Source organism: Sebastes umbrosus, chromosome 13, assembly GCF_015220745.1.
Source record: "Sebastes umbrosus isolate fSebUmb1 chromosome 13, fSebUmb1.pri, whole genome shotgun sequence".
NCBI classification, from domain to species: Eukaryota; Metazoa; Chordata; class Actinopteri; order Perciformes; family Sebastidae; genus Sebastes; species Sebastes umbrosus.
Window position 1 is genome coordinate 8,284,477 of NC_051281.1, and position 17,640 is coordinate 8,302,116.

Here is a 17,640-nt window from a genome sequence, read left to right on the forward strand (position 1 = left end):
TCGGATATATTATACGGGTAATAATAAGCTTGAACAAACTATAACCTGCAGCTCTCTCCTTCTACCTCGTCAACTTTGACAACCATCACTTGATCAAACATTTAATCAATCTGGACAGTGAACAACTGATACCGTTAAATGTTAGTGGTGCACCTCATGATGATAAACCCTTATCGGAACAAGTTCCCGTAAATTGTCACAGACTTCATTAAACATTGACGGAGTGTTAAAAAGCCTCGACCATTTTTACTCTCCGTGTTTCTCAATTATTATTGATGTCAATTATGACCATCGAGTGGTGAGTCATGCTTCTTGGCAGACGGCCCTATTACAGTATGTGCTGGGTTAGGTTAACATCCATTAGCTAAGGACACAGCAGTGGTTAGAGCAGCATGTTTAGTCTCAGAGCGAAAGACACAACAAGGTTTCTCAGTGACCAGGAAACAGAACATATAGCCTCGAGAGACATCAGTTATTAATGTTCATTTCCTTTTACTGAGAAACCAAAAGGTCGTCTTCACCCCTAATAAACACACACACGAGCACACTCAATAGCATCTCTATACCCCAGTGGCAGCAGACACCAGACTGAAATATGACTTGTAACCCTAAAAATATTTCATCTGCACCTGAGCTCCTTTATGACAAGTGGTTTATAGCAGCTTGAAGAAGCCTCCGTCTTAAAACTGTGTTTGAAGATAATGGTCCCATTTCTCAGAGGTGTTGATTCACTTGCCCCCAAGGATAGGAGAAAGTCCTTGCATTTAATATTATGTTTTACAAGATTAAATCAACAACAATTCCAGGTGAAAAAAAAGTACACTGGCTTGCCATACTTACAGGGATGACTGGCTGAAATTGTTTTGCTAAATCTTTCCTGTATATTATGGCAGAAGCTCAAGGTCATGAAATTGCCATACGCTCATCTTGTCATAATAAATTAACACCTTTAATTGTTCTCAATATAGTTAGTTTGTTAAATGACGTCTAGATTATCCAAAACATCCCAGAGCATCAGCCGAATCCTTCTCTATTAAAGTTATAGTTTGGGTAATAAGCTTATTCACTTTCTTTCACAGAGATAGATCATTGTTGTCTGAACAATAAATATGTCTATCTACAGTTAACAGACTATTATCTTAACTTAGCATTAAAACTGGAGGCAGGAAGAAACAGCTAGCCTGGATTTGCCTACGAGCGCCTCTTAAACTCACCAATTAATAGGTTATTTCTCATTTGTTTAATCTGTGTAAAAAGCCTAAGGGGGTTAATGTGCCAGATCATTTCTTGGCTGGGTGCAGTAACTCCACTGGTTGCCAGGCAACCTCACGGTGACGACGCGACTCCAGCCTTTTGCCCCCCAGCCAAGAAATAGTCCAATTTTGTTATCTTGGGACATGTTAAAGTGAGCTTCAGAGGTGCTGTAGGCAGTTCTTGTTACCTTCAGACAGAGCCAGGCTAGCTGGTTCCCCCTGTTTCTAGTCTTTATGTTAAACTAAGCTAAATGGCAGTAGCTGTTGCCAGGCTGTTGGCTGTATCTTCATATTCACCGTACAGACAGAGTGGTATCAATCTTCTCATCTAACTCTTGGAAAGAAAGACAATAAGTTCCAAAATAGTCAACTATTTCTTGAAGCTAATATCTGTTTATAACCAGAAACCACAGATATTCAATACAGCGGCAACACATTTAGTTGCCAGTTTATTAGGTACACCTCGCTAAAACTAATCCAGTCTATTACAAGAGCCTGCAATAAATCAATCCTTCTTAAACAGCGTTTAGTCTAGCGTTGTTGACATAAATGGGATGGACAAAATATTAAAAACTCCTCTCAGTATAATGCAAAACACTTCAACAGCACCGCAAACTACAGTTACCGAAATGACCATTACTCCTCTCTAAAAGCTGAGCATCATACAGCAACCTCCATGAATGTAGCGTTTATTGCGTGGCTGCTGTATTACACTGCATTGGTTGTAGCTGGGTGCACCTAATAAACTGGTAACTAAGTGTTGTGTCATGATTCAAACGATGCAAAGGCGTCTTTTGCATCGTTTCAGTCGCGTGGCTATGCTGCACACCGGGTTCCCTGAATCGTCTTTAAATGAGGAGCTGAATTAAGTCGCTTAGAGTTTAGATCACAGCATGCACACTGGCACAGCAAACAGGCCGGTGCAGGAGGTGTTACTTACTCCATCCTGGGAACCCAGATACACAACACACAACAGTGAGAGGAGAGGAAGGACTTGAGAGTGAATGGGGGTGAACAAGCAGGGATATGAAAAAGACATGAACATATGAAGGGGTAGGGGGGAGTGAAGGCATCAAGCACCAACCATTTAGTCTTAATGTGCACTCAAACTCTGCCTTGCATGTGTTTGCATGCACATGCATCCCTGTAGTTAACATAATGGAACAATACAACCCTATTGCAATGCAGCTATGGTATCTGAGACATGCTGTTTACTGTGTAATATCTTTGACAAGGTGTATTATGTGTCGTGCAGTCCCTTAATGTTGCCATTTTTCGACTTTGAAATGTAGATTTTCGTGTTGAAATCACCTTGCAACCAAAATAATTTCACCCACGGGAGCAATAAAGCTGAACTAATCTGATCTGAATGTGCTTTTATCAGCCCACGGTTCTAGTTGGTAAGCTCCTCACACAGGTACCGGGACACGCACGCAAACAGCCCGAGGCTAAATCCTTTTAAATGTAATAAAATGTTTTGGGTGGTCAGATGCTGTCCTTGTGGCTTAGAACAAAGGAGAGCGGGTTTGATCGGCCTTTTGTCTTACCTCAAATATCTCAAAGCCATAGATGTCAAGCACACCCATGACCTTGTGGCGAGCTTTAGGTTGTGCCTGCGGGGAGACAATATTGTCAATATTAAAAAAATCACAAAGCTGGTTTAACCTAGCGTGAAAAATGTTGAAAAATAAAACTGACAAAAAATAAAATATATTCTGGACACGACTTACTTTAATGCTTTCGTTGATCCTGGTAACTAGCCAGCTAAACAGACGACTGTAGAGATTTTTGGCGAGGGCGTCTCGGGCGTAGTAGGCCTGTAAATAGACACACATAACTGGTGATGAAAATACATGAATTCATTTTCACTCTACATAAATACCAGAGTCCTGGAAAAATCCGAAAGGCTAATACTTGAGTTTCCAACAGGTCAAAAAATGTAGGAAAAGAAAGACAACCTTCTCAAACATTCACTGAATCATGAAAGCAAACCGTGACTTAACATTATTCTGAGGTCAGGTTAATTCTCAGGGCCCACGTTTGCAGCATCTACGTCATATGAAAAGTCGGAGAGCGAACTCACTAACCTCTAAAACATGACCTACATTTGAATTTCCAGGAGGAATCGGGCTTATCTATAATGGAGAGGTTTTCATGTTGCATTGACATGGATGAGAGGTGGCAGCCAGCGGAGCAAGTCAGGGGGAAGAGATGGCCCTTTATCTTTTTATGCCCTTTGAGTGTGTGTGTGTGTAAGTGTGTGTGTGGGGGGGAGGGGTTAATGTCAATTCAAGTAGGACAGATACGCATTGGCATAACTGGTACAAGACATTCCCTCTGACCTGAGCCACATTCAGGGTGGTGGACACTTTCTCCTGCTTAGCCTCCACCGTACGGTAGCTGAACGCTCTCTCCAGCACCGACTGTTCAGTCCCCAGCAGCTCACACATCTCCTTCAAATCTGCAAAAGGAAAAAAAGGATATAAATTATGACTGTATGACCATTATTTTTATTCCATACTTTATGTTGCAGCGAGGGCTGTCAAAGTTAACGAGATAAAACGTTAACGCAAATTCGTTTTAACGCCACTAATTTCTTTAACGCAATCGATCTTCCGGAGGTTGTAGCGGGCTCATTTTTAAAGCTAGAGTGAAGACACTGGTATCATATGAAACTAGAAAACCTAAGGAATCCAACCATGTCATACTAGCTTGCTATTAGCAAAGGAGATTTAAATAACGCTCCAAACTTACACACACAAACACTGACACACTGACAGCTTTTGTTGCCTGTTGGGCTGCAGTTTGCCATGTTATGATTTGAGCATATTCTTTTATGCTAAATGCAGTACCTGTGAGGGTTTCTGGACAATATTTGTCATTGTTTTGTGTTGTTAATTGATTTCCAATAATAAATATATACATACATTTGCACAAAGCAAGCATATTTGTCCCTTTAAGGTACATTAATCGCACATTTTTTAAATATTTTTATCGATTGACAGCCCTAGTTGCAGCTAAACATAAAGCTGGTAGATCAAATGGATGACAACTTGTTTTGTTTTTGAAGATCATCACATATGTATTCCACAAAAATTTGCTCCCTCATTCTAGTGAAGAATTTGTTGGGGGTGATCACTGTGAGGCTTTACAGTTAATTCATTACAACTGTAAAACCTCTTGTGATGATATGCTAAATAAATATCAACATCAAACTCTCATTTTTTTATTTTCTATGAATTTTTTAAGAGAGCAAGCCATTAGCCTGACGTGTGAATATATCTATGGACTGAATAAACATGGCTCTGATGATACAGTAATCACACTGGCGGAGACGGAAGACTGCTAAAAAGTCATTTTGAAAATAGGAGCAAACAGATATATGCAATATAACCACAACAAGACAGTGATTCATATGAGAAAAAAAGGCGTGCATTTTCTCAGCAAAAGTGGCACGAAGATGAATAATGCCACTGTCGTGGAGGGAAATATGTAAATGTAATATTTGCCTATAGAGAACAGCTGTGGGAGTGATGACACAAACAGCTCTTGTCACGCAAATCATAAAATACAAATATGTATTCGGTGAGGGATGACTGCAGAGGAGATCAGAGCAGCCAATAGGGGGCAGTGGCTCAACATCAGGCCAGTACAGCATGTGGGAGAAAAAGTTTAAATGTAAAAGAAATGAACAAATTAAAATAATTATTCAGCTTGTGTAATATTTATTACATCATGCTGCCTTTATTAAAATGAAGATGGAAATGAGTTATAAAAGTATCAGAGATATTTTAATGATGGAGAGACTTCCTGTTTAACGGACCGTTTTTGTCTTTGATGCGGCTCTCGTCGGAGCCGTTACAGCGCGACTCTGGCTTGAACTCAATGTTGCCGAGCTTCAGCACGGCCGCCACCAGCTCCAGCACCGACTGCACCTCGTCCTCCATGAAGCCCACAATCTGCATGGCATTCTGGGAAGGGGGGGGCAAAAAGTCACAAATCAGCTGATGTTGTTGAACCTTATTAAGAAACATGCACAGAGGATTGCAAAGAGGAACTAAGCTATAAATGCATTGCAATGACAGTGTCTATTACTGTGCAACAGTTCTGTAATGCTGACACATTATTATTGCAGCCTGCAACTATTATTGTTATGATAATGAATTGGAAAAGTCAAATAAGAATAAAAAAAGATTGAACAAGGCAGAGCTGCACCAGCCAATAAGCTGTGCCAACCAGATCACTGTGCTTTTTTAACCTCTAATTCAAGAGAACAGTCTCTTCAGACTGAGGTCTCTATTTTGAGGGACTCCAGGCTAAACTAAGAGAGCATTCGATTTACATAATTCACGGTTGGCGAGAAGACAAGCAAAAAACACATCAGCTCAATATACTTGTGAAAAACTCCAAATTACCCAATTGAATATTTAAATGTCTTGAACTGAATCCCAGACCATCATCCAAGTGCCAAATATGAAACAACTTCCTTTACAAAGCTGACAAAACAGACAATTGATGAAGGGCTTGAGATTATTGTGTTACAGAAACCCAACGCCTTTAAGTTTCTTGCTTGCTGTGGTCAGTGGTGGAAGAAGTGCTCAGCTCTTTTTTACTTAAGTAAAAGTTGAAATACCACCGTGTAGAAATACTCCGTTACAAGTAAAAGTTCTACACTCAAAATGTTACTTAAAGGAGAAAATTCGCCCGTGTGCGAAGTGTGTAGGAGAACTACAGTGTTCGGCGCAAAAACGTTAAAGGCGCTCTCTAGAGTCAGCGTTTGGTTTGTCCGTTCTGGGCTACTGTAGAAACATGGCGGCTGGCTCCGTGAAGAGGACCCGCTCCCTATGTAGATATAAACAGCTCATTCAAAGGTAACAAAAACGCAGTGTTTACTTATTTTCAGGTGATTATACACTAAAGAAAACATACTTGTTAATATTATATTCCAATTTCTGAAAATAAATCCCCCTAAATCCTATAAAATGTTCCTTTAAGTAAAAGCAAAAAAAGGATTAGCATCAAACTATACTTAAAGTACAAAAAGTAAAAGTACTCTTATGCAGAATGGCCCATTTCAGAATAATGTTTATTATATTCTATCTATGATAACTCATTTGTTGATTATATTCTGTATTAATAAACTTAATCTGCAAAGTAATTTATCAGATAAATTAATTGTAGTAAGAAGTACAATATTTCCCTCTGAGATGATGTAGTGGGGTGGAAGTAGAAAGTAGCAGAAAATGGAAATACTCAAGTACAAGTACCTCAAAATTGTACTTACGTAGAGTACTTGAGTAAATGTACGTAGTTACTTTCCAGCACTGGCTGTGGTACTGAAGTCTATTCATATGTGTTGAAAGTAAACTCAGTACCATAGTTAAGTTTAAGGGAAGAAAGTGAGGCGATCTTTGGCTTTCTAACAGACAAGGAGGCCATGTGGAGAAACTCATTGTTTAGTGGGAATGTCCTCTTGTGTTTCCGGTGGTGAGACGCAGCTGTACGGGGGAATACTGTGAAACCTCCATGTGAGAGGAGATCAGAAGCAGGATGTGAAATGCAAGGAAACAAGTAAAGTACAGTGTGACAGAAGAGACTGCAGAGGCTTATACAGTAGCTGCTTGCAGGAGCAGGACTGATAACAATGAAAGTCTCTTATAGACACAACATCTTACAGTATGTGTCACTGTCAGTAAAGATAACAAGTAGTGGCATTGTACAAGATCTGGCATGTATGTGCACACAAACATATTTAAATAAAAGGAAGCAGCTGCCTCGTCTCCTGCGGTTTTCCCCCAAAGAAACACTGCTGTTATAAGTTGAACTATTTTTTGTTAAATGCCGCACGTGGAATTTCCCCGTGTTTAATCAATGCGAAACTAGAAGTTCAGGTTTTAGTTCACTTTCAAGTTCAAGTTCAGTTCAAGGTTCACCTGGTTTTGCAACATGTGGGAGGAGAGTGTGCTGTGGAGTGTTTTCACAATCCAAGATGATGGAGTTTTATAGTCTACCGGTATGCTCTGTTAGTTTGTTGAGTCCAGAAGATAAGGAGAAATCAGACCGCCTCTACCCTCTGTACAGGATTTAGATTATCTCGGCATGATGCAAAGGAAAGTTGGTTTTGAACGCCGGCGGAGCGTGCCGCCGCTTCTGATGAGTGTTTCTGCTTGTTTTTTTGTGGTTTAGAAAACTGTAATTAAAGATTTTCTTTTTTTTTTTTAGAAAAGTGAGATAATTTCTACCTGCTGTTATTTGGAGTTTATCCTAAAATATCAACTGGGATTATGTCTAAATTAGGGTCAAGTGTAACATGCAGGGCAGCCTATAAAACACTGCATCATGTTTTGTCAAATTTAAGGGCACCCTAGTGGGCACCCAGGGCACTTCGTCACATTTTCTCTACTGGAAGGGCACCCTAGAATGCACTTAAATGCATTTTTTTGACTGGAAGGGCACCATAGAGGGCACTTCATCATGTATTTTCGACTGTAAGGGCATCCTAGAGGGTACTTCCTCACGTTTTCTCTACTGGAAAAACACCCTAGAAAGCACTTCAATGCATTTTTTTGACTGGAAGGGCACCCTGGAGGGCACCCTGGAGGGCACTCCATCGCATTTTCTCTACTGAATGGGCACCCTAGAGGGCACTTTATGATGTTTCATCTACCATGCGGGCATCAAAGAGAAATGTATGTACTACTCACCCTGACTGTCCTGAAGTTGGCCGCATCATCCAGCCCATTGACTGCGGCAGAGTCCAGGCTCAGGTAGTTGTACTTGCTGAAGTCTCGATCCAGCTTCAGCTTCTCTGTGACAAACAAAACATGTGGTTGCTATTTAAACTACATTTGCTTACAGCAGGGTGACTACAGGCAATTTAAGCCTTATTTACATTAAATGAAAATTACACAACTACACGCTCACAGCTGGGAGGATAAAAAAACAACAACACATTCTTGCAATGATGGTTATAAGCTGCATTATTCAAGGACCATCTGGAAAGAAAGAATCACTTGAAGGTGCAAAGGTTGAAATGTGACACCCATGCCTTTAACACAAATTTGTTCAACCCACCCACTCCAAACACAATTTCTCCACAGTGAATGCTCTTAGAGTTCTCGGTGTGAACATTATTCTGGAGGATCAAATGGCCTTCTTTAAAGGCCCCCTATCTAGTAGCAAAGAAATCTATTCCTCCGGTGGGCGCATGTGTCGGATTTCATTAGTGGCTGCATTAACTACAGCTGAATCAGGCCCCTCTGATGTGTGAGTGTGCTCTAGAGTCAATGGACGTTATTTTGCTCTCCTGTGTTCCGGACATAAAACAATGCCCTCTGTACACAGAAAAGCAAATAGAGGGAACCGGTTTCACGGCTCGCCTTTGTTCTCTGTGCTGTTTGTTATGCAGGAAGATTGGGTCATTAATGCATCGGCCATGTGTTCCGTGCAGCTGCAAAACTTCTGGAAAATATTTATGTAAGATTTAACATAAGGAATGGCACGCTGGTGCTTCCAGATGACAGTTTAAGAGGTAAATAAAATGTAAATAATGAACCTCCATGCTCATGTTAACCATCCCAGTCTGGTGTATGACACCTAAATCAAAACAAACAGAAGATCCAACAATGGTGAGACTAGTTTGCTCTGGACAAGACTGCTCAGCTCGCTATGGTGACGTTTGATTTATTACTTCCTGTGAGCAGATATGTGTATATTCTGAGACCAGAAGTTATTCTAGGCTATCAGGCTGGATATATTACAACCCCAGTTTGTGGTTAAAGCTGATAAGAAGAGTGGATTTAAAGTTTGTTGTATTTAAAACTGACATTTCAACACACGTTCTCATCCCAACTCCTACCAACCTCACTTTTCGGTCGCGGTAAACACATACTTAAGGTTGTGAATTAAACAAAAACACGTGCTTAGGTTTGGGAAAAAACTAAACAGTTGAGCTTAAAATGACGACGTTTGTTCAGTGAAAATGTGACTTGACGTGAACACAGGACACGAACGAACAGCTGATTGTGAAACTTAACGCACGGGACATGAGCAGCGGTCTCCTGGATGAAAGCCATGTGTTGTCTGACCCATCCACCTCCCTTCCCGCCTGCCCGGTGTGTCTCTTTTGATCTTTAAACTACGTCACCACAGCACTTTCCCTGTGCGTTTACTGTTGCCGCAGATGGGTTTACATTGTAGTTAATGGAAAGCCCAGCGCGTCTCATTATCAGCACTTAAGGGTCGATATTTGATGCCCTGGGAATGAGAACGGACTGGTCGTTTCTCTCTCAGATCTAGGAGCACTCTAATCTTCAAGTTAAGTTTGCGCCTATCCACACACTATTCCCAGAAAACACGCTGATGCTTCCATTCAACGCATTCCAGCATTCATTTTACGACTTACTGAGTGTGTCATCGGAGGCTCCAGACAAGAGCTGATAAAAGACGTGGAAGTTCCTCTCTCCCCTCGGCTGTTTCACCACACGCGACTTCTCCAGCAGATCTAAAAGGAGTACAGGACAACAAGAGGAAACAATGACAAATGATGACAAAAATAATAGTCTTCACAGGAAAGGTTGCCATGGCGATTCACTGAGGTGTCCTTGAGTAGTGAATAAGGGGGCTGACCTGCTAGTATTAAGGATGCCCAACATCTGTATATGGAGCTCAGAGGGCGTCCTGGTTCAAACTACTGTATGTATTCAGGTTGCCATGGCGACCCAGCCACACGCACTACAGGAAGTTTACAAGGAGGTAACCACACATGGATATCAAACGTCAGCCCTTTCTCCTGGGCTGCCGACCAAGTGCAACAGTACCTGATTAAAAGGGGACCCGTCATCTGCTCACCGCATTAGGCTGAGTATGATTTAATTAAAGACCAACAGCAGAGCTCAGCGTCTGAAGCTGCTCAGAGATCGTCTTCACTGCTGGGTCTGGCTGCATAATAGCATCCAATTTGTCTGGTTAGAAAACATCTTATTTTAGGAGATTTAAGAGTTTACATTACACTGAAGTGAAAAAAAAAGATATCCACATGAACTTCCATTTCAACCACGGTCAGATTTCCAGCCATAAAAAACAAGAACTGCTCTTGGCTTTGTCAATCTTTGGACAAACTCTGACTCACCAGTCTGTGGGTGCTGAGAGGACAGAAGGGCCACTTTGCACTGCAGATCTGTGGAGCCAGCACCGAACTAGAGAGCGCTACACAGAGACCTGGGGCTGTCAAAGAGTTAGCGGTGGGTCAGGCCGAATGTGAATCTGTGGCACCCACTGGCCGTGATGAATCACTCAAGTGACTCTATAAGAGCAGGCGCATCAATAATACATCCACGACTGAGTGGCTGGCAGCAGCAATACAGAGCAGTGGTCAAAGACGCAGAGAGGGGAAGAACAATACCGCTGAGGAGCCACTTCTTCCATTCCAGCGTCTTATTCAATGTTTTTAATATATTTGATCGCATTTGTTTTACTTTTCTATTGAGTCTCTAAAAGGGAAATTTCACATTGTGTCCAGCCAAACCCTTTAGCCATCTTGTTATTGCTTTTTTTGAGCCACAGCTTCCCTTTCTCCGCAGTAAAGCCTCCTGAACAGCATCTATCGCACGCTCTGTTCACAACATGTTCCCTTTCCCTTACATAAGCAAAAAACACATTAAAGTAGCAATGTGGGAACAATAACCGGTTATGTTTTGACTGTCAAAAAGTATATCTATCAATAAAGCTACAGAGAATTGGCTTTTCAAAAAAGCTATAGCTATATGTAATCTCAGTTGTAGGAAGCACCGAGGGCTTGACGGATGTACATCTAGGGGGAAAATAATGAGCTGAGAGGTGAAGAAAAATTCATCCAGAGCTCGCCCTGCAAGAGCGTCCTCATCCATCTGTCTAGCCAGCCCAGCCAGCCCCGTCTGAAGCAGTCACATGTCAGTGGCCCTTCTTCACAGACTGTCCCTTGTGTCGGACTAACTCGAGCCAACAGACAAGAGGTTCATTTGTGCCTCGGCCATCAGCTCCCCTCTTTGTTTCCGTGACCTCTGCCGGAAAAGTCAGCGCAGACACAACAATGTGAATGGAGGCAAGATAACATAGAAAAGAGCTGAGGAGAGAGAGTCGGCGGGTGCAGGGGTGCGTTCTGAAAGGTCTGGGAGTGAGATCGGTTTCAATTAAGCATTAATCAATTTTAAGGCTTCCGTAAAATGAGCAACTGCACCTCAACAATTTGAAAACTTGAAATCCCAACCAGTCAAGTTGCAATTTACATCCATGTCTGTCCAAAATGTCATCACTTCATCATTTCATCTTATTAAATATTTTTGTGAAGTTGTCATAATTAGCATATGAATTCTTGAGTTATGGCCAAAAATGTGTTTTGTGAGGGCACAGTGACCTTTAAACCACCAAATTCTAATCAGTTCATTCTTGAGTTCAAGTGGACGTTTGTGCCAAATTTGAAGAAATTCACTCAAGGTGTTCCTGTGATATCACAAGAATGGGACGGAGAGGAGGTCGCAGTGACCTTTGACCACCAAAATCAAATCAGGTCATCGTTGAGTCCAAGTGGACGTTTGTGCCAAATTTAAAGAAATTCCCTCCAGGCATCACATTTACAAGAACGGACCGGATAGACAACCCAAAATCATAATGCTTCCGGCACAGCTGCTGTCAACGCAGAGGGATACAAATTTGACTGTATGATAACAGTAAAGGAAATATGGCGTGTGCAATTTTACCAATGATTTGAATTTGAAGGACAATACTACTCACAGTTGCTGATGACTCCACCCAGAGGATCTCCTTTGAAGTCAAACTCAATGTCCATGTACTTTCCCTGTGGATCAGAGCACAACAGTTAGAACTGAGTAACATTAATATACAGTGTACGCTGTGAGCTGGAGTCCAAAGCTCAGCTCATGAGTTCAGCTCAGGTCACACAGTGATGATCTCAGCTGCATCACATCTTCCATTCAAGTTAGAATACAGCACCAGCTGCCAATCATAAACAGCTATGAAATAAACTGGCCTCTGTGGAGGGAAAGCCCCCCACCATGCCAAACTTATTTCTACTGGAGGACTAAAACAAAGCACTTCAGGCCCTCTCTCTCTCTAACTCTCTCCTCCTTCTGTCTCAAACTTGGATGCAAGAACATAGAGTCCTGTGTGTTTTCCCCCCTCTGATGTATTAATAGCAGTCAGGTCTTCGGAGCAGGCCAAGCTGTACTGGTGAGTGGGTTCCAGCCAAACTCAATAAGCCTGCTGCACTCAGCAAAATGAAGTGACAGTTTGATTCATAGGTATCTGATAAACTGATGGAGCTCTGATGAACTGGTATCTAGTGGGGAGGCCTGAGGTTTATACCAAGGTTACCTAAATATAAACAGATCAGGGGCATACTCCTTTATAATACTCCTAAGTCCAGACATGTGTTTGTATGTACCAATGTAGGTAGATGATTGAATATACTGCGAAAAAGGAAAGAAATGGGATCGGAAAAAATACATTGGCAGTTAGCCTGCTAGCTGCTACTGGCTGGTATAACCAGTTTCCATTTAACAATGAGGCAAAAAAAATATCCCTTAAGTGTACACTTCACTTGGATGTAGTGGAAGTTTTTCAGATAAACTGACTCCCTTTTCTGGCAAATTTGCAGCTAAATAAACATTCATGTTAGAAAAATTAACATGAACACAAGTGGTAGTGTGACGGGACGAAATGATGCAACGTCATGTCATAAGGGAGGAAACTGAAGCAGGCTGCTGCTGCTGCTGCTGTATCGAGCCTCCCTGAAAATAACGAGCCAGAAAGTGGGAGAGAATGCCCTCTCGGGAAAACAAAAAGCAAAACACACCCGTCTCCTTTCATACTGCCTGGAAATAACTAATTTTCTAGATCTGTTTTTATGCTGAATCATTCTTATGATGATATCTCTGCCATAGAGATGAGCATTAGATTTGTCCAACCACAGCAGGCCGGGAGAGCGACCTGACAATTTATAAACACGTGCAATTTTGTTACATTGAGAAACTGTGCAACCGTATGAGAGTTTGGACAAACTGTACAGATAGTCCAGTGTGTTTGGACTGCCGTGGCATTTGACCACGCTCTGCAGTTGATGAACAGCAGTGTAGGTCAAAGGCCTTCTCCTGTACGCTGTATGTAAAGAGCCATTTAACATGTGCTAGAGCAATTTATCAAGCGTGCAAGGCCTGCTGTAATTGAAGCAGTGCGTGGGCTGGTGTAAGGTACAGCACCAATATGTGTCTTCTCATTATATGGGAAAGACACAAGTGACAAAATCCACTCAGAAGGACGTTATTCCCTGAATTTAATGTTGCTGTGAAACACGTACCAACATGCATCCCTTATCAGGGACATCAGCCTTGAGATTTTGTGAGTTTTAAAACCAGTTTATATGTAGAAACCCCTGAAGGCCTTTTCTCTAAACCATCAAGCCGTTAGAAAAGGCCGTTGTTACTTAACGCCAACTAGTGTCTAGACAAGAGTTACTGCCATGAGAACTGATCCAGCTCGAAAACAAGCTACGATAACATCGTAGATCTCTACTCGAAGTTCAATTTAGCGAGAGCCATGCTGACGCAAGCACATGAATGAGAAAGTGTGTGTCACTGTGTAAAAGATATTAAAAAGAAATATAGAGAGGGGACACAAAAGTAGAGTTAAGAAGCACTGTGGGGTTTATTTTGAAGGAGAGAGAAAAATGTAGATGAAAGTGGCAGATTATGCACTAACTCCAATGAAGTCTGAATGAAAAACATCCAAGCTGTGCATAATATCGAGCAAATGAGACGTCATTAGAGAAGCAAACATCCAATTAAACAACACTGGCTGGTTTATCAGTTCTGAAGAAGATACTTACAAATCTGGAGGAGTTGTCATTCCTCACTGTTTTGGCATTTCCAAAGGCTGAAAATCATAATGAGACATGATGAAAACATTGCAACCAATGCATAATTTATGCTAATCCCTCTGGTATAAAGTTATAGCCGATAATATTAAAACAAATCAAAAGCTTGTGTGTACAAATATTCCAAATAATATTAGTGATCCTTAACAGTGGGCCTCACTCCAGCTAGCTGTCAATCATATAAAGGGCTGGATGTCAAAGCTATTTGTACTGATGAAGCCCCATAATTCTGTATGGATTAAGCAAAGCACCGCGGCTTTCCAGGCTTAGGAAGGGCTGAACTTTGCTGTCACACACCACAGTCAAGTCAAAGTGCTTCAATATGTGCCAGTGCCTATAAACAAACAATAACAAACATGATGTTTAAACATAGTGTATGACTTTTTTTTTGAGTGCGATCATAAAAATGAATCACAACGCACATTTATGCACCATGTTAAGTGCATAAATTAGACTTTTAAAACAGTATTTTTCAATCCAGAGCTCTCTTAAATTGCTTCTAACCACTTTTCTACATTAAAATGCTATTAATGTGTCATGCATCACAGCGCTATTAGCATACCCGCTTAATTGCTGATAACGGCTGATTAATGTGCGTTTAAAGTCATCGTTGGTTGACAAAGAATGAAACCAATAAAGACTCTGAAAGAAAGAAAGCGAGGCAGAGGGAGTCACAGAGAGCGAGCATGACACAGACACATTGTGTGCGGCACGATAACTGCGCTCCCCTCTCCCTTTATTTCAACGTTAGGGCAATTAGATTGTCGGGAGCTAAACTCTTGCAGATGTGCAGGTTTCTCTGCAGCGACTCAACCCGGGCGGGTATACAGCTTCATCATTCACGGGCATTTCCTGTCCACTGCCCCCAATTAAAATACAGCTGTTCCTGTGCCAGCACTGAGCTGTGGGATTGAGACAGTATGTGTGTGTGGTGTACTGAGGAGAAGTAGAGGAAATAAAAAGAGTGTGTTACGCAGTATTCATAGAACCCCTGAAGTTATTTTGCTGATCAGCTTACTTGTCTGTGACAGTACAATTTCCATGTTTGTGTGTGTGTGTCAGTGTCTGCGTGATTTATCTAAAAAGTTGTGCTTTCCAGTTGCTGTGTGACTTATTGTGTTGGTTAAAACTATCAGGAGTTGTGCGGTGATGAAATTAGGGATGTCACGATACCAGAAATTTAGTTGTCGAATCCAGGCAGTGAAATTCCACTATACTCGATACCCAATTCAACAAAAACTAAACAATAAATCCCTTGTACTTCAACATACGCTCCTTTATCACCGTTTGAATACTGTCTTTTGCAAATGTATTAATAATCCCTGATGCTGCCTCAAGTTTCTCGCCAAAAACTAAACTAAATTTTCCAATTACATTTGAACACATCATGATAACGTTATGATTCACCTTTTCCCAATACTCATTTTTACTGAATAGAGTTTGACTGCATCACAAAGTAACTCGATGCAACCTCCGTTAACGTTAGCTGTTAGCTCTGTTATTAGCCAAGCAGGGCTGTAATGCCCACAGGCTGCTAACAGCTAACGTTAACTAGCTCTGCTTCTGACTATTTCAACACGGATGTGTTGTTCACAATGAAGCATTATCAGGGAAATTTTCTATCGCCCCCCGGGACAACGAGGCAACGTTAGTCTCGAGCCCTGATCCCCAGTACCTACGGTACCGGCAGTACTGTAGAAAAACGAGTACTGTCACTTTTCCAGAATTTTGGGAACGACTTAGTACCGAAGTATCTGTTCTCGTGACATCCTAAAATTAAATGTATTGTTCTGGTCATTACGTAATTCAAAACCAAGCTTTATTAAACAACTAACTAATGCAGGGTGGTTGACAGGTAGCCGAGTGCTGCAAATATATAATATAATATCATTTTTGTCTTCCAAATTCTGTCAAAAGAAGGCCGCATTGGGGAGCCTTTGAAACGAGACAGTGTTGTCGACCTGTTAACACAGATTCAGTCTCCACATGTGAACTTCAGATGATCCAGCCTCTGGATTAGCTTTGAGTTGTGAATGGCGCTCACTCACCCTCCAGCACGGGATTGGACTGCAGCAGCTGTTCCTTGACCTTATTCACCTCCTGGCCCTTCCCACACACCGCCGCCACGTATGACATCACCAGCTTACTGGCCTCTGGAACACACATAACCAGACACGATAAATAAATATTAGGTCAAAGCCTTTCGCTAGACATGACTGAGGAACAAGTGCGACGTGCCCACCCTTCACACCATTCCCCATGAAAATTCCCCTTACCTCATCCCCCCTGACACCCATCAGGGAAGGGTGTTGGTCATTCATTAGTCTGGGGTACAGAGCAGAGGAGGAGGAGGCCTCAGAATGGAGACCCACTGTGTATAGTTAGACGCTGACCAATATTGCATCATGTTATCATCATTCAAATGATTGATTTCACTGTGGGAACCAAGAAAGAATGCACTGAGGACACGTCGTTTGGATCGACAGAGATGATCCCCGTTCATCCACTTCATCCAGAGAGTGTCTTGTGAGAGCAGTGTGTTCCCAAAAATAATTTTCTGGACGACAAATGGGCTCAACAGGCATCTTGTGCTGTCTGAAACAAGTAGCATGCCATGTAAGATGACTGCTGGCATCGAGATCATCTCTCCTGTCCTGTGAGATGACAGTGACCCAGAACTGATGATGTGTGTGATGTGCCAAGCAGGGATAGAGAAGGGCTTGACAGTAGCTGCTGGTACAGACTGCTGATGAGCCTGGCATACAAACAGCTCCAGACACGCTCAAACATTTTTGCTTAGGTAGAGAGGAAGAGGTGTGCAAAAAGAAAAAAAAAGCAGAGATAAAGAGTCCCTGCTCTGCTGAGTAACAAGCTACACACTGCGTAATCGTCACATTTTTATGTCTCAGGGTAGCGAAATAAACTTCTTCAGTCATGTCTCGTAGATAATAGAACTGTGTTATGTCTCCTGTACGCAGTTGCTGCCATCTGATAATAATGTTCGTCACAGCTCCTTGCTCCTATAGGAGCCACAGCAAGACCGAGCACAGGAAACAGACATGAAAGTCAATGACCCATATCGATGGGGTAGGCACGTTTTTGATGGCCTTATTCCACTACAAAGCTCCGGGGCCGATGAGATTACTGAAATCCAAATTTATCTCCTTGACTTGGCTGAACAGCTTCTTGGGAGTGGGGTTTTTAATATCCATGAGAGGCTGAGAGAACCCAAATAAAAAGGCTAGCGCATAGTGCAAAACATGATCTGTCAAACTGTGCTGTGCTTTCCATTTGCTTTGTCCTGGGTCTGTTTTATTGTTGGATCACTGCATTTCCCTACTGAAATGATTATGATTATTGTGGATGACAGTGTTGACAGGAGCTTTTTGTTAAAATGGTGTTGTGTGACTCCATGGCTCCTGATGTTTGCTGCCAAAGTGCTACGGGGGAAAGTTATGT

General features: G+C 41.8%; 1 protein-coding gene across 6 annotated transcripts in view; it reads right to left on the reverse strand.

Annotated features, from left to right (window-relative positions):
• Positions 1 to 17,640, reverse strand: part of myo1b (myosin IB) — a 71,444-nt gene that overhangs the window by 20,018 nt on the left and 33,786 nt on the right. For 3 of the 6 annotated variants that reach the window (XM_037788968.1, XM_037788965.1, XM_037788970.1), the window contains exons 5-14: positions 16,230 to 16,334; positions 14,134 to 14,180; positions 12,024 to 12,087; positions 9,658 to 9,756; positions 7,958 to 8,061; positions 5,077 to 5,224; positions 3,596 to 3,714; positions 2,984 to 3,070; positions 2,801 to 2,866; positions 2,194 to 2,199 (exon numbers count right to left, since the gene is read on the reverse strand). In XM_037788968.1, the coding sequence (XP_037644896.1) occupies positions 2,194 to 2,199; positions 2,801 to 2,866; positions 2,984 to 3,070; positions 3,596 to 3,714; positions 5,077 to 5,224; positions 7,958 to 8,061; positions 9,658 to 9,756; positions 12,024 to 12,087; positions 14,134 to 14,180; positions 16,230 to 16,334 (845 nt within the window). The remainder of the gene's footprint in view (positions 1 to 2,193; positions 2,200 to 2,800; positions 2,867 to 2,983; positions 3,071 to 3,595; positions 3,715 to 5,076; positions 5,225 to 7,957; positions 8,062 to 9,657; positions 9,757 to 12,023; positions 12,088 to 14,133; positions 14,181 to 16,229; positions 16,335 to 17,640) is intronic. The other 3 variants (XM_037788966.1, XM_037788969.1, XM_037788971.1) reach the window with 1 other exon arrangement.